The 16,042-nt window shown below is 46.6% G+C and overlaps 2 protein-coding genes across 5 annotated transcripts in view; both read left to right on the top strand.

The window, feature by feature from the left end:
* Window positions 1-16,042, top strand: part of LOC122543556 (zinc finger protein 721-like) — a 76,626-nt gene that overhangs the window by 48,096 nt on the left and 12,488 nt on the right. The gene's annotated exons all lie outside the window — the stretch shown is intronic.
* LOC122543554 (interferon regulatory factor 4-like) lies at window positions 10,534-15,792 on the top strand. Of its 4 annotated transcripts, none has more exons than XR_006310081.1 (2): window positions 10,534-10,874; window positions 15,260-15,792. XR_006310081.1 is itself a non-coding variant. In XM_043682372.1 (2 exons), exons 1-2 carry the CDS (start codon window positions 10,750-10,752, stop codon window positions 15,500-15,502), a joined length of 345 nt encoding a protein of 114 aa, XP_043538307.1. In that variant the 5' UTR covers window positions 10,726-10,749; the 3' UTR covers window positions 15,503-15,517. The 4 variants fall into 4 exon arrangements, 1 of the variants encoding a protein (XP_043538307.1); XR_006310082.1 differs by lacking the exon at window positions 15,260-15,792 and adding an exon at window positions 14,747-15,134; XM_043682372.1 differs by having other exon boundaries at window positions 10,726-10,874; window positions 15,283-15,517.

Below are 16,042 nucleotides of genomic sequence, written 5' to 3'. Positions count from 1 at the left end.
TCCTGTACTCAATACTCTGACCAATAAAGGAAAGCATACCAAACGCCTCCTTCACTATCCTATCTACCTGTGACTCGACTTTCAAGGAGCTATGAACCTGCACTCCAAGGTCTCTTTGTTCAGCAACACTCCCTAGGACCTTACCATTCAGTGTATAAGTCCTGCTAAGATTTGCTTTTCCAAAATGCAGCACCTCATATTTATCTGAATTAAACTCCATCTGCCACTTCTCAGCCCATTGGCCCATCTGAACAAGATCCCGTTGTAATTTGAGGTAACCTTCTTTGCTGTCCACTACAATTTTGGTGTCATCTATAAACTTCTAACTGTACATATTATGTTTACATTGAAATCATTTATATAAATGACGAAAAGTAGTGGACCCAGCACTGATCCTTGTGGCACACCACTGGTCACAGACCTCCGGTCTGAAAAACAACCCTCCACCATCACCCTCTGCCTTGTACCTGTGAACCAGTTTTGTATCGAAATGGCTAGTTCTCCCTGTATTGCGTGAGACCTAACCTTGCTAATCAGTCTCCCATGGGGAACGTTGTCAAATGCCTTACTGAAGTCCATATAGATCATGTCTATGGCTCTGCCCTCTTCAATCCTCTTTGTTACTTCTTAAATAAAAACTCAATCAAGTTCATGAGACATGATTTCCCATGCACAAAGCAATGCTGAATATCCCTAATCAGTCCTTGCCTCTCCAAATACAATGTCAATCCTGTCCCTCAGGATTCCCACCAACAACCTGCCCACCATCAAGGTCAGCCTCACCGGTCTATAATTCTCTGGCTTTTCCTTTCCACCTTTCTTAAACAGTGGCACCACATTTGCCAACCTGCAGTCTTCCGGCACCTCACCTGTGGCTAATGATGATATAAATATCTCAGCAAGAGGCCCAGCAATAACTTCCCTCACTTCCACAGAGTTCTAGGGTACACCTGATCTGGTCCTGGGGATTTATCCACTTTATGTGTTTCAAGACATCCAGCACTTCATGGAAAGATGTAGAGGCAATAGGGTAGTGGTGATGGGAGATTTTAATTTTCCCAACATTGACTGGGATACACTTAGCGTCAGAGGTCTGAATGGGGTAGAATTTGTAAGAAGCGTCCAGGAGCGTTTTCTAGAGCAGTATGTCAATAGTCCGACGAGGGAAGGGGCCATATTGGACCTGGTACTGGGGAATGAGCCAGGACAGGTGGTGGAAGTTGTGGTGGGGGATTTCTTTGGGAACAGTGACCACAATTCTGTAAGTTTTAGAATACTGGTAGATAAAGATGAGAGTGGCCCTTAAGGGAAGAGTGCTAAACTGGGCCAAGGCTAATTATTATCAAAATTAGGCAGGAGCTCTGATGTGTGGATTGGACACAGCTATTTGAAGCGAAGTCCACATTTGAGATGTGGGAGGCTTTCAAAGATAGATTAAAGATAGTGCAGGATAGGCATGTCCCGTTGAAGGCAAAGGATAGGAAGGGCAAGATTCGTGAACCGTGGATGACAGGAGTAATTGTACGACTAGCCAAGAGGAAAAGGGAAGCGTACATAAGGTCTAGGCAGCTAAGAACAGAATGGGCCCTGGAGGAATATCGGAAGAGTAGGACAAGTCTTAAATGAGGAATCAAGCGGGCTAAAAGGGGCCATGAAATAGCTTTAGCGAGCAGAATTAAGGAGAATGCCAAAGCATTTTATTCTTATATAAGAAGCAAGTGGATAACTAGAGAAAGGATTGATCCACTAAAGGATAATGAAGGAAGGCTGTGTGTCAAACCTGAGAGAATGGGTGAGATTCTGAATGATTACTTTGTAGTCATTGTAGTCACTACATTGTAGTCGTAGTAATGTTCATTGAGGAGAGGAACATGATGACTCTTGAGATTAGAGATAGAAGTTTGATTAGTCTGGATCACGTTGACATAAGTAGGGAAGATGTGTTGGGTATGCTAGAGGTTATTAAGGTGGACAAATCCCCAGGATCAGATGGGATCTATCCCAGGTTGCTGAGGGAGGCAAGAGAGGAAATAGCTGGGGCCCTGACAGATATCTTTGTGGCATCCTTAAATACATGTGAGATGCCGGAGGACTGGAGGGTTGCTTATGTTGTCCCCTTGTACAAGAAGGGTAGTAGGGATATTCTGGGTAACTACAGACAAGTGAGCCTGACGTCGCTGGTGGGAAAGTTGCTGGAGAGGGTTCTGAGATATAGGATCTATTTATATTTAGAAAAGAACAGCAACATGGTTTTGTTCCGGGGGAGATTGTGCCTTACCAACTTAATAGAGTTCTTTGAGGAAGTGACCAAGTTGATAGATGAAGGAAGGGCTGTTGATGTCATATACATGGACTTAGTTAGGCGTTTGATAAGGTTCCCCATGGTAAAATAATAGAGAAATTGAAGTCACATGGTGTGCAGGGTGTTCTAGCTAGGTAGATAAAGAACTGGTTGAGCAACAGGAGACAGAGAGTAGTAGTTGAAGGGAGTTTCTCGAAATGGAGAAAGGTGACCAGTGGTGTTCCACAGGGATCAGTGTTGGGGCCACTGTTTGTAATATACATAAATGATCTGGAAGAGGACACTGTTGGTATGATCAGCAAGTTTGCAGATGACACAAAGATTAGTGGAGTAGCAGAAAGCATAAGGGACTGTCAGAGAATACAGGAGAATATAGATAGATTGGAGAGTTGGGCAGAAATGTGGCAGATAGAATTCAATCCAGACAAACATGAGGTGATGCATTTAGGCAAGTCTAATTCGAGAGCGAATTATACAATGAATGGAAGAGCCTTGGGAAAAGTTGATGGGCGGAGAGATCTGGGAGTGCAGGTCCATTGTATCCTGAAGGTTGCTGCACAGGTGGACAGAGTGGTCAAGAAGGCATATAGTATGCTTGCCTTCATTGGATGGGGTATTGAGTGTAAGAACTGGCAAGTCTGGTCGCTACATAACCAAAAGGAGGTAGACACTTTGGAGAGGGTGCAGAGAAGGTTTACGAGGATGTTGCCTGGTGTGGAAGGTGCTAGCTAGCTAGCTATGAAGAGAGGTTGAGTAGGTTAGGATTGTTTTCATTAGAAAAAAGAAGATTGAGGGGAGACCTGATTGAGGTTTACAAAATCAAGAAGGGTATAGACAGGGTGGATAGAGGTAAGCTTTTTCCCAGGGTGAAGGATTCATTAATGAGAGGTCACACTTTCAAGGTGAGAGGTGGAAAGTGTAAGGGGGATACATGCGGCAAGTACTTCACACAGAGGGTAGTGAGCGTCTGGAACGTGTTGCCAGCAGAGGTGGTAGCGGCAGGCACGATAGATTCATTTAAGATGCATCTGGACAGATGCATGAGTAGGTGGGGAGCAGAGGGATACAGATACTTACGAATTGGTCGACAGGTTTAGACAGTACATTTGGATGGGCTCAGGCTTGGAGGTCCGAAGGGCCTGTTCCTGGACTATAAATTTTCTTTGCTCTTTGTTCAAGATGTCACCATCTATTTCCCAAATCTACATCTTCCATGTCCTTCTCCACAGTAAACACTGATGCAACTCCACACAAAGGCCGCCTTGCTGATCTTTGAGGGGCCCTATTCTCTCTCTAGTTACCCTTTTGTCCTTCATGTATTTATAAAATCCCTTTGGATTCCCCTTAACTCTATTTGCCAAAGCTCATGTCCCCTTTTTGCCCTCTGATTTCCCTCTAAAGTATACTCCTACTGCCTTTATACTCTTCTAAGGATTCAATCGATCTATCCTGTCTATACCTGACGTATGCTTCCTTCTTTTTCTATACCAAACCCTCAATTTCTTTAGTCATCCAGCATTCCCTACACCTACCAGCCTTTCCTTACACCCTAACAGGAACATACTTTCTCTGGACTCTCGTTATCTCATTTCTGAAGGTTTCCCATTTTCCAGTCATCCCTTTACCTGCGAACATCTGCACCCAATCAGCTTTCGAAAGTTCTTGCCTAATATTGTCAAAATTAGCCCAATTTAGATCCAGTCTATCATTTTCCATCACTATTTTAAAACTAATAGAATTTGGTTGCTGGCCCCAAAGTGCTGTCCCACTAACACCTCGGTCACCTGGCCTGCCTTACTTCCCAAGAGTAGGTCAAGATTCGCACCTTCTCTAGTAGGTATATCCACATACTGAATCAGAAAATTGTCTTGTGCACACTTAACAAATTCCTCTCCATCTAAACCCTGAACACTATGGCAGTCCCAGTCTATGTTTGGGAAGCTAAAATCCTCTACCATAATCACCCTATTATTTTTACAGATAACTGAGATCTCCTTACAAACTTTTTTCTCAATTTCCCTCTGACTATTAGGGGGTCTATAATGCAATCCCAGTAAGGTGATCATCCCTTTCTTATTTCTTAGTTTCACCCAAATAACTTCCCTGGATGTATTCCCAGAAATATCCTCCCTAAGTACAGCAGGAATACTATCCCTGATCAAAAATGCTACTCCCTGTCCTCTCTTGCCTCCCTTCCCACAGCATTTGTATCCTGGAACATTAAGCTGCCAGTCCTGTCCATCCCTGAGCCATGTTTCTGTAATTGCTACGATATCCCAGTCCCATGTTTCTAACCATGCCCTGATTTCATCTGCCTTCCCTGTTCGGCCTCTGCATTGAAGTAAATGCAGTTTAATGTATCAGTCCTACCTTGTTCTCTGCTTTGTCCCTGCCTGCCTTGATTGTTTGACTCGCTTCTTTTCCCAACTGTACCATCTTTCCTGCACATAGACAATTTCCTGTGGAGTAGAAGTATTAAAGCAATTTGAAGTAGATTAGTTGATAAGGAAATTCAGATTTGAAAGTTGCTGTTTGGAAGCTATTAGACATCAGGCTGAATTGGGATAATCCAGAAGTAACAGTCGACTAACGGAATGTTAATGGGCTTCTGATCAAACGAGGCAGATACTCACAAAAGACTGGAACCAGGGAAAGGGTCAGGGAGTCAGACAGATGGAAACAGACCCTCACACCAACTCGTCCATGCTGACCAGGATTCCTAAAGTGAACCCGTCCCATTTTGCCTGCATTTGGCCCATATTCCTCTAAACCCTTTCTCTTCATGTACCCATCCAGATGCCTTTTTAATGATGTAATTATACCAGCCTCCACCACTTCCTCTGGCAGCTCATTCTATATATACACCATCCTCTGTGTGAAAAGGTGACCCCTGACGTCCTTTTTTATAACTTGCCCCTCTCACCTTAAACCTATGCCCCTACTTTTGGACTCCCCTTGGAAAAGCTATTCACCTTATCTATGCTCCTCATAATTTTATAAAGCGCTATAAGGTCACACCTCTGCCTCCTACACTCGAGGGAAAAATGTCCCAGTCTATCCAGCCTCTCCTTTTCACTCAAACTTCCAACCTCGGTAAGATCCTTGTAGGTCTTTCTTGTAACCTTTCTGGTTTAGAACATAGAACGTAGACACAGAAAAGTACAGCACAAAACAGGCCCTTAGGCCCACGCTGTTGTGCAGAGACTTAATTCTAATGTAAAATATAGTAACTTAACCTACCTGTAACAGAACGGCCTGAATTGTATGCAGTACTCCACACACGGCCTCCCTAATGTGCTGTACAGCTGGAACATGATGTTCAAACTCCTGTATTCAATGCGCTGACGGATGAAGGCAAGCGTACCAAAGGCCTTCTTCACCTACTTGTGGTGCCGCTTTCAAGGAGCTATGTACCTGCACCCCTAGGTCTCTCTGTTCGACAACACTCCCCTACTATTAGCTCAAATGAGAAATAATGCACAGAAAGTAGAGTGGTTGTGCATTAGAAGCGTCACTCTGAAAATATGATACTATTGGGGAAGTGCTGGAGGCAAATCAGACCTCAAGAAAATATAACTTTCAACAACACGCACTTGCACTTCCAAGAAGGAGCAGTTTTCCAGTCAGGCCCATTCCCACATAGACAAGTCTTCCCAAATAAAAACAAGTAAAGCCTAGAGAAATTCAGCAGGTCCTAGCAGCATCTGCTGGGGAGACAGAAACAGAGTAAATGTTTCAAGTCGAATCAGAACTTCAGAATACACAGCGTAAGAAATTGGAACAGGTTAAGACCAATTGGCCCGTCGAATCTGCTCTGCTGTTTGATCGTGGCTGAAATGTTTCTCAACACAATTCTCCTGCCTTCTCACCGTGACCCTTCATCCCCCTTATTAATCAAAACCTTTCTGTCTCTGTCTTAAAGACACTGCTGTGTCTGTGTTTCTGAGTGTGTGTGTTTTTCTGCTTAACAGTAGGAGACAGAGAGTGGTGCTGGAGGGTTGCTCTATGAACTGGAGGCCTGCCACCAGCAGTGTTCCACAGGGACACTTTCGTTATTTATATAAATGATTTGGATGAGAATATAGAAGGCAAGGTTGGTAAGCTTGCGAATGACACGAAGATTGGTGGTATAAGTGGGCAGTGAAGAAGATTATCTAAGATTACAAAGAGATCTTGATCAATTGGGTCAATGGGCTGAGGTGTGGCGAGATGAATTTTAATTTGGAGAAAAGCGAGGTGTTGCATTTTGGTAAAACAAACAAAGACGAGACTTAAACATCGGGCCTTGGATAGTATTGCAGAACAGAGAGACCCAGGGGTTCAGGTATAATTCTTTGAAGTTCAAGTCACATGTAGATAGGATGGTTACAAAGGTGTTTAGCACATTTGCCTTCTCTACTTAGACCTTTGAATACAGGAGTCGGGACGGCATACTGAGGTTGTACAGGACATTGGTGAGGCCTTGTCTGGAGTACTGTGTCCAGCTTTGGTCTCCCTGTTACAAGAAGGATAATTATTAAGGTGGAGAGGGTTCAGACAAGAGTTACCAGGACGTTGCCAGGAATGGAGCGTTTGAGTTATAAAAGGCTGGATAGGCTCAGAGTTTTTTTTCACTGGGGCATAGGAGGTTGAGGGGTGACCTTATAGAGGATTATAAAATTATGAGGGGTCCAGATAAGAATGGCAAGTGTCATTTCCCTAGAATGGGGGATTTCAAGAGTAGGGGGTATATTTTGGAAGTGAGAGGAGAAAGATTTTAAAAACACACGAGGGGCAATCTTGTTTTACACAGAGGGTGGTTCGCGTGCAGAATGAACTTCCTGAGGAAGTGGTAGATGTGGGTACAGTTACAACATTTAAAAGACATTTACCTTAGTACATGAATAGGAAAGGTTTGGAGGGATATGGGCTCAGCGCAGGCAGAGGTGGGGCTAGTCTAGTGTGGGATTTTGGTCGGCATGGACTGGTTGGACCGAAAGGACTCTATAAGTACTCTGAAGAAGCGTCGCAATACTATCTCTATTTTCTCTCTCCACAGTGCCTGTCAGTTCAAGCAGAGTTTCTCCAGCCTTCTGCAGTTATATTTCAGATTTCCAGGGTCTGGCAGGTACTTCGCATTCATTTTGATTCATTGATCTCCCCGCCAGGTTTGTCAAGCACGGCGACCTTACGTTTTCACTGGGGAGAGATATACAGTTTGTTAGCCTGCGAACCAGGAAAATGAAGAGAGCACTTAAAAGAACTTTAACTGCAGAAACGTTTGCACTGGCAGAGGTGACAGATATGGCCAGGTATTTTAAGCAATGACAAAATGAGGCACTCAGGAAAAAATACTGTACTTATAAGTGTTTGTTCTGGAACAAGTCCACTTCAAGTTCTAGAGTACGGAAACAGACCCTTTGGTTCAACTAGTCCACGCTGAACATAATCCCAAACTGAATAGTCCCACCTACCTGTGCTTAGCCCATATTCCTCCAAACATTTCTTATTCATGTACTTATCCAAATGTTTTTTAAACATTGTGACTGTACCCACATCCACCACTTCCTCAGGAAGTTCATTCCACATACGAACCACCCTCTGTGTTAAAAACAAAATTTGCCCTCATGTCTTTTTAAAATCGTTTCCCTCTCACCTTAAAAATATGTGCCCTGGTCTTGACTAAGAGTATCACAGAAGAGAGACTGCGGATAGGTCTTTAAGTTGTTGGGAAGGGAGGTTTTCAAAACAAAAAATGACCAAATTTAAGTTGGCCAGCTACCAATTGTTGTATAAAAATGTGACGATTATCCGGGAAAATTGTCGGACGTCCTCAAAGAGAGAATCATTAGTTTCAAAATGAGTAGCTGGTGACTTGTAACTAGTGGAGTGCATCAAGGGATCAGTGCTGGGATGACAAATTACTTACAATATATACATGAAATGCTGGGATAATCGAAGTGAATCGATCATCAGCAAGTTTGCCGATGACACCAAAACAAGCTGGAAGGCAAGTAGTGAGGATGACACACAGATTCTGCAAAGGGATATCAACAGGTTAAGTGAGTGGGTTTAAAAAAAAGGAATATAACGTTGCAACATACAAGGGGATGCACTCTGGCAGTAAGAATTGAGGAGCTGACCAATATTCAAATTGAGAAAGTTGCAGGACAGAGGGATCGCGAGTCCCTGTCCGTGAATCACAAAAGCTAGCATCCGAGTTCAGCGGGGAACAGGGAGGACAAATATTAGCCATTATTTCAAAGGGGATGGAGTACAAATAGAGGAAGTTTTTGCTAAAACTGTACAAGGCACTGGTCAGACTGCGTTTGGAGTACTATGAATAGTTCTGGGACCCTCATCTAAGGAAAGATACACTGTCATTGCAGGCAGTCCAGAGAATTTCACTCGGCTGATCCTGGGGACGGGGGGGACTGCCTTATGAGGAGTGAGTCGGTTGGGCCTGTACTCATAGGGTTTAGAAGAACAAGGGGAGACCATATTGAGACAGACGGAGGGGAGGGGAGACTGACAGGGGGAGATGTGGAGAGGTTGTTTCCCATCTTGTGTGGGAGAGTCTAGAGGGCGTCATCTCAGAGGGGGTCGCCGATTGAAGACAGAGATGGGGAGGAATTTCTTCTCTCTCTGAGGTGGGGGTGGAGTGAATCTGTGGAATTCTTTACTGCAGGGGGCTGTCGGAGCTGGGGCATTGTGGGTATTCAAGGCTGAGACAAAGAGAGGGAGACGTTTTTAATCAGAAAGGGAATTTAGGGGAAAAAGACAGGAAAGGGAGTGGAGGACGATCAGATCAGCTTCATTGAGTGGCAGAGCAAACTTGATGGGTTGAATGGCTGTCATTGGCTCCTCAAACATACAGCCTGAAAAGGAAATTGGATGGGCACTCAAGGGAAGAAAGCTCACAGGCAGTGGGAATACAACTAACCCATTCATGTCACACCATTCGGAGAACAGAATCCCTACAGTGTGGAAACAGGCCCTTCAGCCCAACAAGTCCACACCAACCCTCCGAAGAGTAACCCATCCAAAACCATTCACCCTACCTTATGTTTACCCCTGACTAATGCACCTAACCTACGCATCCCTGAACACTGTGGGACATGTAGCATGGCCAATCCACCCTAATCTGCATATCCCTGGGCACTGTGGGTAATTTAGCACAGCCAACCCACCCTAACCTGCATATCCCTGGGCACTATGGGTAATTTAGCACAGCCAATCCACCCTAACCTGCACATCCCTGGGCACTATGGGTAATTTAGCACAGCCAACCCACCCTAACCTGCATATCCCTGGGCACTATGGGTAATTTAGCACAACCAACCAACCCACCCTAACCTGCACATCTTTGGACTGTGGGAGAAAACCAGAGCACCCAGAGGAAACCCACACAGACACAGGCGAGGATGTGCAAACTCCACACAGTCGCCCAAAGGTGGAATGAAATCTGAGTCCCTGGTGCTATGAGACAGCTTTGCTAACCACTGAGCCAATGTACCACCCTGCAGCAGTTTAATGAAGGTTCATTTGGACGATTTCTGGTTTGGAGGGATTGGCACATTGGCAAAGGTTAAACAGGTTGGGTCTGTACCCTATGGCGTTTAAGAATGAGAGGTGATTTTAAGGGGCTTGACAGGGTAAATGCTGAGAGGATGTTTCTCCTCATGGGACAGTCTAGGGCCAGAGAACACAGTCTCAGAATAAAGGAATGCCAGTTACACTTGCCACAGAGAGCTATGGAGGAAGAATCGCTGTGTATATTTATGGCTGAGACAGGTTCGTGATCAGTCAAGGAAATCAAGGGTTACAGGGAAAGGGCAGGAACATGGAGGTGAGGGAATTGGGATAAGCCATGATCCAACTGAATGGCAGAGTGGGCTCAAGGGGCTGAAAGGGGTACTCCGGTTCCTATTTCTCACAGGCTGATGGTCTCTTTTCCTCTCTTGGCAAAGGCACCGCCAAGCATTCCCCAGTTTCACAAGTGCTGTCAGACCTGCTGAGTTCCTGCAGCAATTTCCCTTTAAGTCAAAACAAAAACAGATCTGTGCCCCTGCACACACATGCATGTAAATACACTCATACAGAGAAATACACACACACATAAATATGCACACACATTTACATACATATAATTACATACAAAATATATAAAGACATGCACACAAATTAACACATATAAATACACACACTTACATACATATAAATACATGCACACAGAAATTAACACACATACACAAAATTGCATACAGACATATATGCAGACGTGCGTGCATGCACACAGACACGTATATATGTGTGTGCTTTTATATGTAGACTTCAATGGCAGACCCTCCCATTCAGGAAATGGCTCAATTTGTGGGGTCGAGACGAAGGAGGGCGCGCGGACGAGGAGGGGCGCGTGGGCACTGCCCTTCGATACGCATGCGCAGGGGCTGCGCGAGTAGAGTCGCATGCGCGGTGCCGGTCCAACGGTCGACGCTGAGCTGCCGCCATCGGGACGGAAGGTCGGGAGAGAGAAGGGACACACGTACTCAGACCCAGAGACGGAGCAAACCAAAACCTCCCCATCCAACCGGTAACCGAAACGTCACTCTAACCGACCCTCCAACTCGGGAGTTGTGATGTTTTGGGGAGAGGGAGGGGGCTAATGTTTCGCGGGGTGGGCGAGGGAGGTGGTGGACGGGTGGAGCCGAGCGCCATGTTCCCTCGAGCGCCGTTCGGCTCTGTCCTCAAAATGGTGGCGCTCCCGGCCTGCCCCGCGGGCCAGGGCGGGGTGTAGTGCGCCTGCGCCGCGCCCGCAGATAGACCGCTTTCAGCAGCGCGGTGCATTGTGGACGCCGCTGCCCGCCATCGCCAGCCCCGCCTCCGCGCGCGAGATGCCGCAGGCGAACCTTGCTCTGTCTCTGGGCGGAGTCGAGCTTCTCCAGTGATGGAGCTGAGCCCTGAGCCCACCCCATCTGGGGCAAGTGGGGAGTATTGCCTCACCCTCCTGACTTGTGGGATTCCCAGCCTCTGACCCGCTCTTGTAGCATGGTATTAATGGTCAATGTTTGATCAACGGTAACCCTGAGGATAGTGCGGAAGTCAGTGATGGTAGCACCATTGAATGTCAAGGGGCAGTAGTTAATATGTCTCTTGTTGGTAATGGCCATTATAGATATAGGACAGATGTTAGGGGTAGGTTCTTCACTCAGCGAGTCGTGAGTTCATGGAATGCCCTGCCAGTAGCAGTGGTGGACTCTCCCTCATTATGGGCATTTAAGCGGGCATTGGATAGGCATATGGAGGATAGTGGGCTAGTGTAGGTTAGGTGGGCTTGGATCAGCGCAACATCGAGGGCCAAATACTGCGCTGTATTCTTCTATGTTCTATTATCTGGCATTTATGTGATGCAGATGTTACTTGTCGGTCCAAACACTTGATTACTAGTGAGGCTGGGCCATTAAGTAAATTCAAGGGTGTGGTAGACAGCTCCTCGGTCAGTAATTGAATCAAGGGTTATGGGGGAAGTGCAGGAAAGTGGAGTTGAGGAGTTTTGAATCAGCTGTGACTTTATTGAGTGGAGGACTTGATGCCAACTTCTGGTCCTATGTCTTATGATCTTCATTGAATAGGAGAAAGTGAGGACTGCAGATGCTGGAGATCAGAGCTGAAAAATGTGTTGCTGCAAAAGCGCAGCAGGTCAGGCAGCATCCCAGGAGCAGGAGAATCGGGCTTATGCCCGAAACGTCAATTCTCCTGCTCCTTGGATGCTGCCTGACCTACTGCACTTTTCCAGCAACACATTTTTCAGATCTTCATTGCCAAATAACTGGGAAAATGGCTGCCAGCGCTTGTGCAGGTGGGTTGGCTACATGAGCTGGCTACAATGTTCTTTCTTTGTATGGATGTACTGGTTCCTAGCACTGCTGCCTGACAGCGCCAGGGACCCAGGTTCAATTCCCGCCTCAAGCGACTGTCTGTGTGGAGTTTGCACATTCTCCCCGTCTGCGTGGGTTTCCTCTGGGTGCTTTGGTATCCTCCCACAATCTAAAGATGTGCAGGTCAGGTGAACTGGCCGTGCTAAATTTCCCATAGTGTTAGGTGCATTAGTCGGGGTAAATATGGGGAATGGGTCTGGGTGGATTACGCTTCGGACGGTCGGTGTGGATTTGTTGGGCCAAAGGGTCTGTTTCTGTACTGTAAGGAATCTAATCTAATCTACATTGGATGATAGCATTCATGATAAACCCACCCTCACAATAAAATGCAACATTTCACTTGCCTTCCTAATGACTTGTGATACTTGCCTTTTAAACCTTTGTGATTCATGTACAACAACACCCAGAGCATTCAGCAGTCACATCCTCCATTTTAAGAATATCTTGCTTTTTCTAATATTCTATCCCATTAGAACCTTCTAATATTCATCAAATGGAAACTGCTGATTTTCGCGCATTATGATGAGCCTGGCAAATTGTTGCTAACTAATCTTTGTCCTTTTGCACATTCTTTGTATCGTTCTGCCAAACCTCCTGATGAAGGGCTTTTGCCCGAAACGTTGATTTACTGCTCCTCGGATGCTGCCTGGACTGCTGTGCTTTTCCAGCACCACTCTAATCTAGACTCGGGTTTCCAGCATCTGCAGTCATTGTTTTTAACTACAAACCTCATATTAGATTACTTACAGTGTGGAAACAGGCCCTTCGGCCCAACAAGTCCACACCGACCCGCCGAAGCGCAACCCACCCAGACCCATTCCCCTACATTTACCCTTTTACCTAAAACTACAGGCAATTTAGCATGGCCAGTTCACCTAACCTGCACATTTTTGGCGTGTGGGAGGAAACCCACACAGACATGGGGAGAATGTGCAAACTCCACACAGTCAGGCGCTGTGAGGCAGCAGTGCTAACCACTGTGCCACCCCATTGTGCCAGCTGCAAATTTGATTATGGTACAATCAGTCCCTTCATCAAGGTCATTTATAAATATGAAAATAGCTGAGATTTTGGCATTGCTCCCTGTGGCATTCCATTAGTTACAGTTTGACCTGTTTATTCTGACTGTCTACTTCCTGTTAGTCAGCCAATCCTCTATCCATGCGAATGTATCACTTTCCAACACCAGATATTTTTGTCAGGCGTGATAACCTTTCTACATGACACCTTGAGTGACTTTTGAAAATCCAAATACCTCACATCTACTGACTCCCCATTATCTACCCTGCTTAGCAGATCCTCAAAGGATTCTAGTTATTTCATCAGACACCATTTCACTTTCCCAAAACCATGCTTACTCTGCCTGACTGTACTAAAACTGTCTAAATGCATTTTCATTAAAAATAGATTCCAGTATTTTCCCAATGATAGAGGGATTAGCATCCAAGATCAGCAGGATGGGGAAGGCAAGTGGAACATTGGTCTTTAATTCAGAGGGGATGGGGTATGGGCAAGTTTTGCTAAATCTGTGTGAGGCATCTAATCAGACCACCGCCAGAATACTGTGAACAGTTCTGGGCCCCTTATCTAAAGAACGACATAATAGCCTTGGAGGTAGTCCAGATAAGGTTCACTCGGCTGATCCTGGACATGGAGGGACTATCTTATGTGGAGAGGTTGAGTAGTCTGGATGTGTTGAAGTTTAGAAGGGTGGCGTTGGAATAGCACAGCAGGTCAGGCAGCATCCGAGGAGCGGGAGAGTCGATGTTTCGGGCATCCTGATGTCGTCTCTCCTGCTGATCAGATGCTGCCTGACCTGCGGTGCTTTTTCAACGCCACCCTTCTCAACTCTGTCTGTCCAGCATGTGCTGTCGTCACTTTCTTCATGTTGGTGTTTAGAAGATTGAGAGGCGAGCCTATTGAAACATACAGGATCCTTTGGGGGACTTGACAGAGTAGATGGGGAGAAGTTGTTTCCCCTTATGGGAAAGTCTAGGCATCAGAAGGTATCATCTGAGTGGGCGGGACACCCATTAAAGGCAGAGATGAGGAGGAATTTCTTCAATCCTTGGTGGGGGTGGGTGTAACTGTGCGATTCTTACCATGGAGTGCTGCTGAGAAAGGGAAAGCTTGTGATCGAGTGAGTCTATAAAGGGGAGGGCGGGAGACTGGCATTAGACAGTCAGAGCAGAGGCAATGAGCTGGGTGACACTGAATTTTTCACAAACAACAAATAACAGAGCAACCCAGCTGCTGCTGAACCGGGACCAGGATCAGGGGAAACGTAAGTCTGCCAGGGAGAAATCTCAATTGTTTTTCCTTAAAACCAGCATCAGATCCTGAACATGGATTTGGGGTAAAGGGAAGTGTCAGGAAGATGAGGCAGCATCCTGGAGAGACTAACAGGTTAATGATATATCAGTTACCCTGACCTGGTTAACCCTGTCATTGCTTATCTGGACCTGGTTGACCCGGTCTGTGAAACACAGTGATTCCTTACCCTCCCCTTCCTCTGTCTCTTCCACAGAGATCGCCTCACCCCCTCCAGCCCTTAACTTCACTTATGCACCCCATCCACAAACCTCCCCCATCCTCCTGTCCCTTCACTGCACTCCATCCATCCTCGCTCTATTTCCTTCTTCCCTCTATCCACTCACTGTCCTTACAGTCCTTCCACTGTCCGCTGCACCTTTCTGCTCCACACTCTCACACCCTCAGAATGTGACCCAGGAGGGCTTGGAGGGTCAGGATGAGAGGGTGGAGGATGCTGGGTGGGCCATGGTGAGGGTGGTTCAGGAGGTCACATTGAGGTGAGTGGGGGGAGTTGGGATGTTCACACTCAGACTCAGGGACTCTCGCCATCTCTCCATTTTTCTCTCCCTCACTTGCTCTCTCTCTCTCTCTCTCCCTCTCTCCTCCCTCTCATCTCTCCTCTGTCTCTCCCTCTCTCTCATTACATCCTTTCCTCTTCTCCCTCCCTCTCTCATCCCTCCCTCTCTCATCCCTCCCCATCCTCCCTCCCTCTCTCTCCCTCCCACAGCCTTGACTCTCTGTGCCTCTCAGAATGTCAGGTGTACCGAGCAGCACTCCCAGGCTGAAGCAGTGGATGATCGAGCAAGTGGACAGTGAGAGGTACCCGGGGCTGGTCTGGGAGGACCGCAATCTCGGAATGTTCCGGATCCCCTGGAAGCACGCCAATCATCAGGACTACAGGCACGACAAGGATGCCGCCATTTTTGAGGTGAGACCCACGCCGCCCCCTTCTCCAACCCAACAGCAATGAGAGGCTGGGGGTCAGGGGTCACGACTGGAGTAAACGGGATCGTTCCCATCGAGGGGAATTCCTCCTGTAGTTTGGTTCCAGTGGACAGCAATAACCCTTCAGAGATTTTCAACATGCCCTTGCCGCTTTATGGGCGCCTAGGTCAGACAACACGTGATCCTGACTCAGACGCTGCACTTGGCTCCTGGGACAGTGACCGAGAGCTTGGCCCATCAGCCGGATTGTAAATGGGGGAGAGAGAGAGATTGGAACGTTCAGGGAGAGATGTCAACCCAGCCAGTCCTAATCCCGTGCTGTCCTGTCCCTGGGAGGGTTTGATGGGGGGACAGTGTAGAGGGAGCTTTACTCTGTATCTAACCCTGTGCTATCCCTGTCCCTGGGATGAGGGGAGAGTGTAGAGGGAGCTTTACTCTGTATCTAACCCCGTGCTGTCCCTGTCCCTGGGAGGGTTTGATGGGTGGGGAACAGTGTAGAGGGAGCTTTACTCTGTATCTAACCCCGTGCTCTCCCTATCCCTGGGAATGTTTGATGGAGGGGACA

This window comes from Chiloscyllium plagiosum, chromosome 44, assembly GCF_004010195.1.
Source record: "Chiloscyllium plagiosum isolate BGI_BamShark_2017 chromosome 44, ASM401019v2, whole genome shotgun sequence".
Lineage (NCBI taxonomy): Eukaryota > Metazoa > Chordata > Chondrichthyes > Orectolobiformes > Hemiscylliidae > Chiloscyllium > Chiloscyllium plagiosum.
This window is presented reverse-complemented; position numbering and strand designations above follow the sequence as displayed.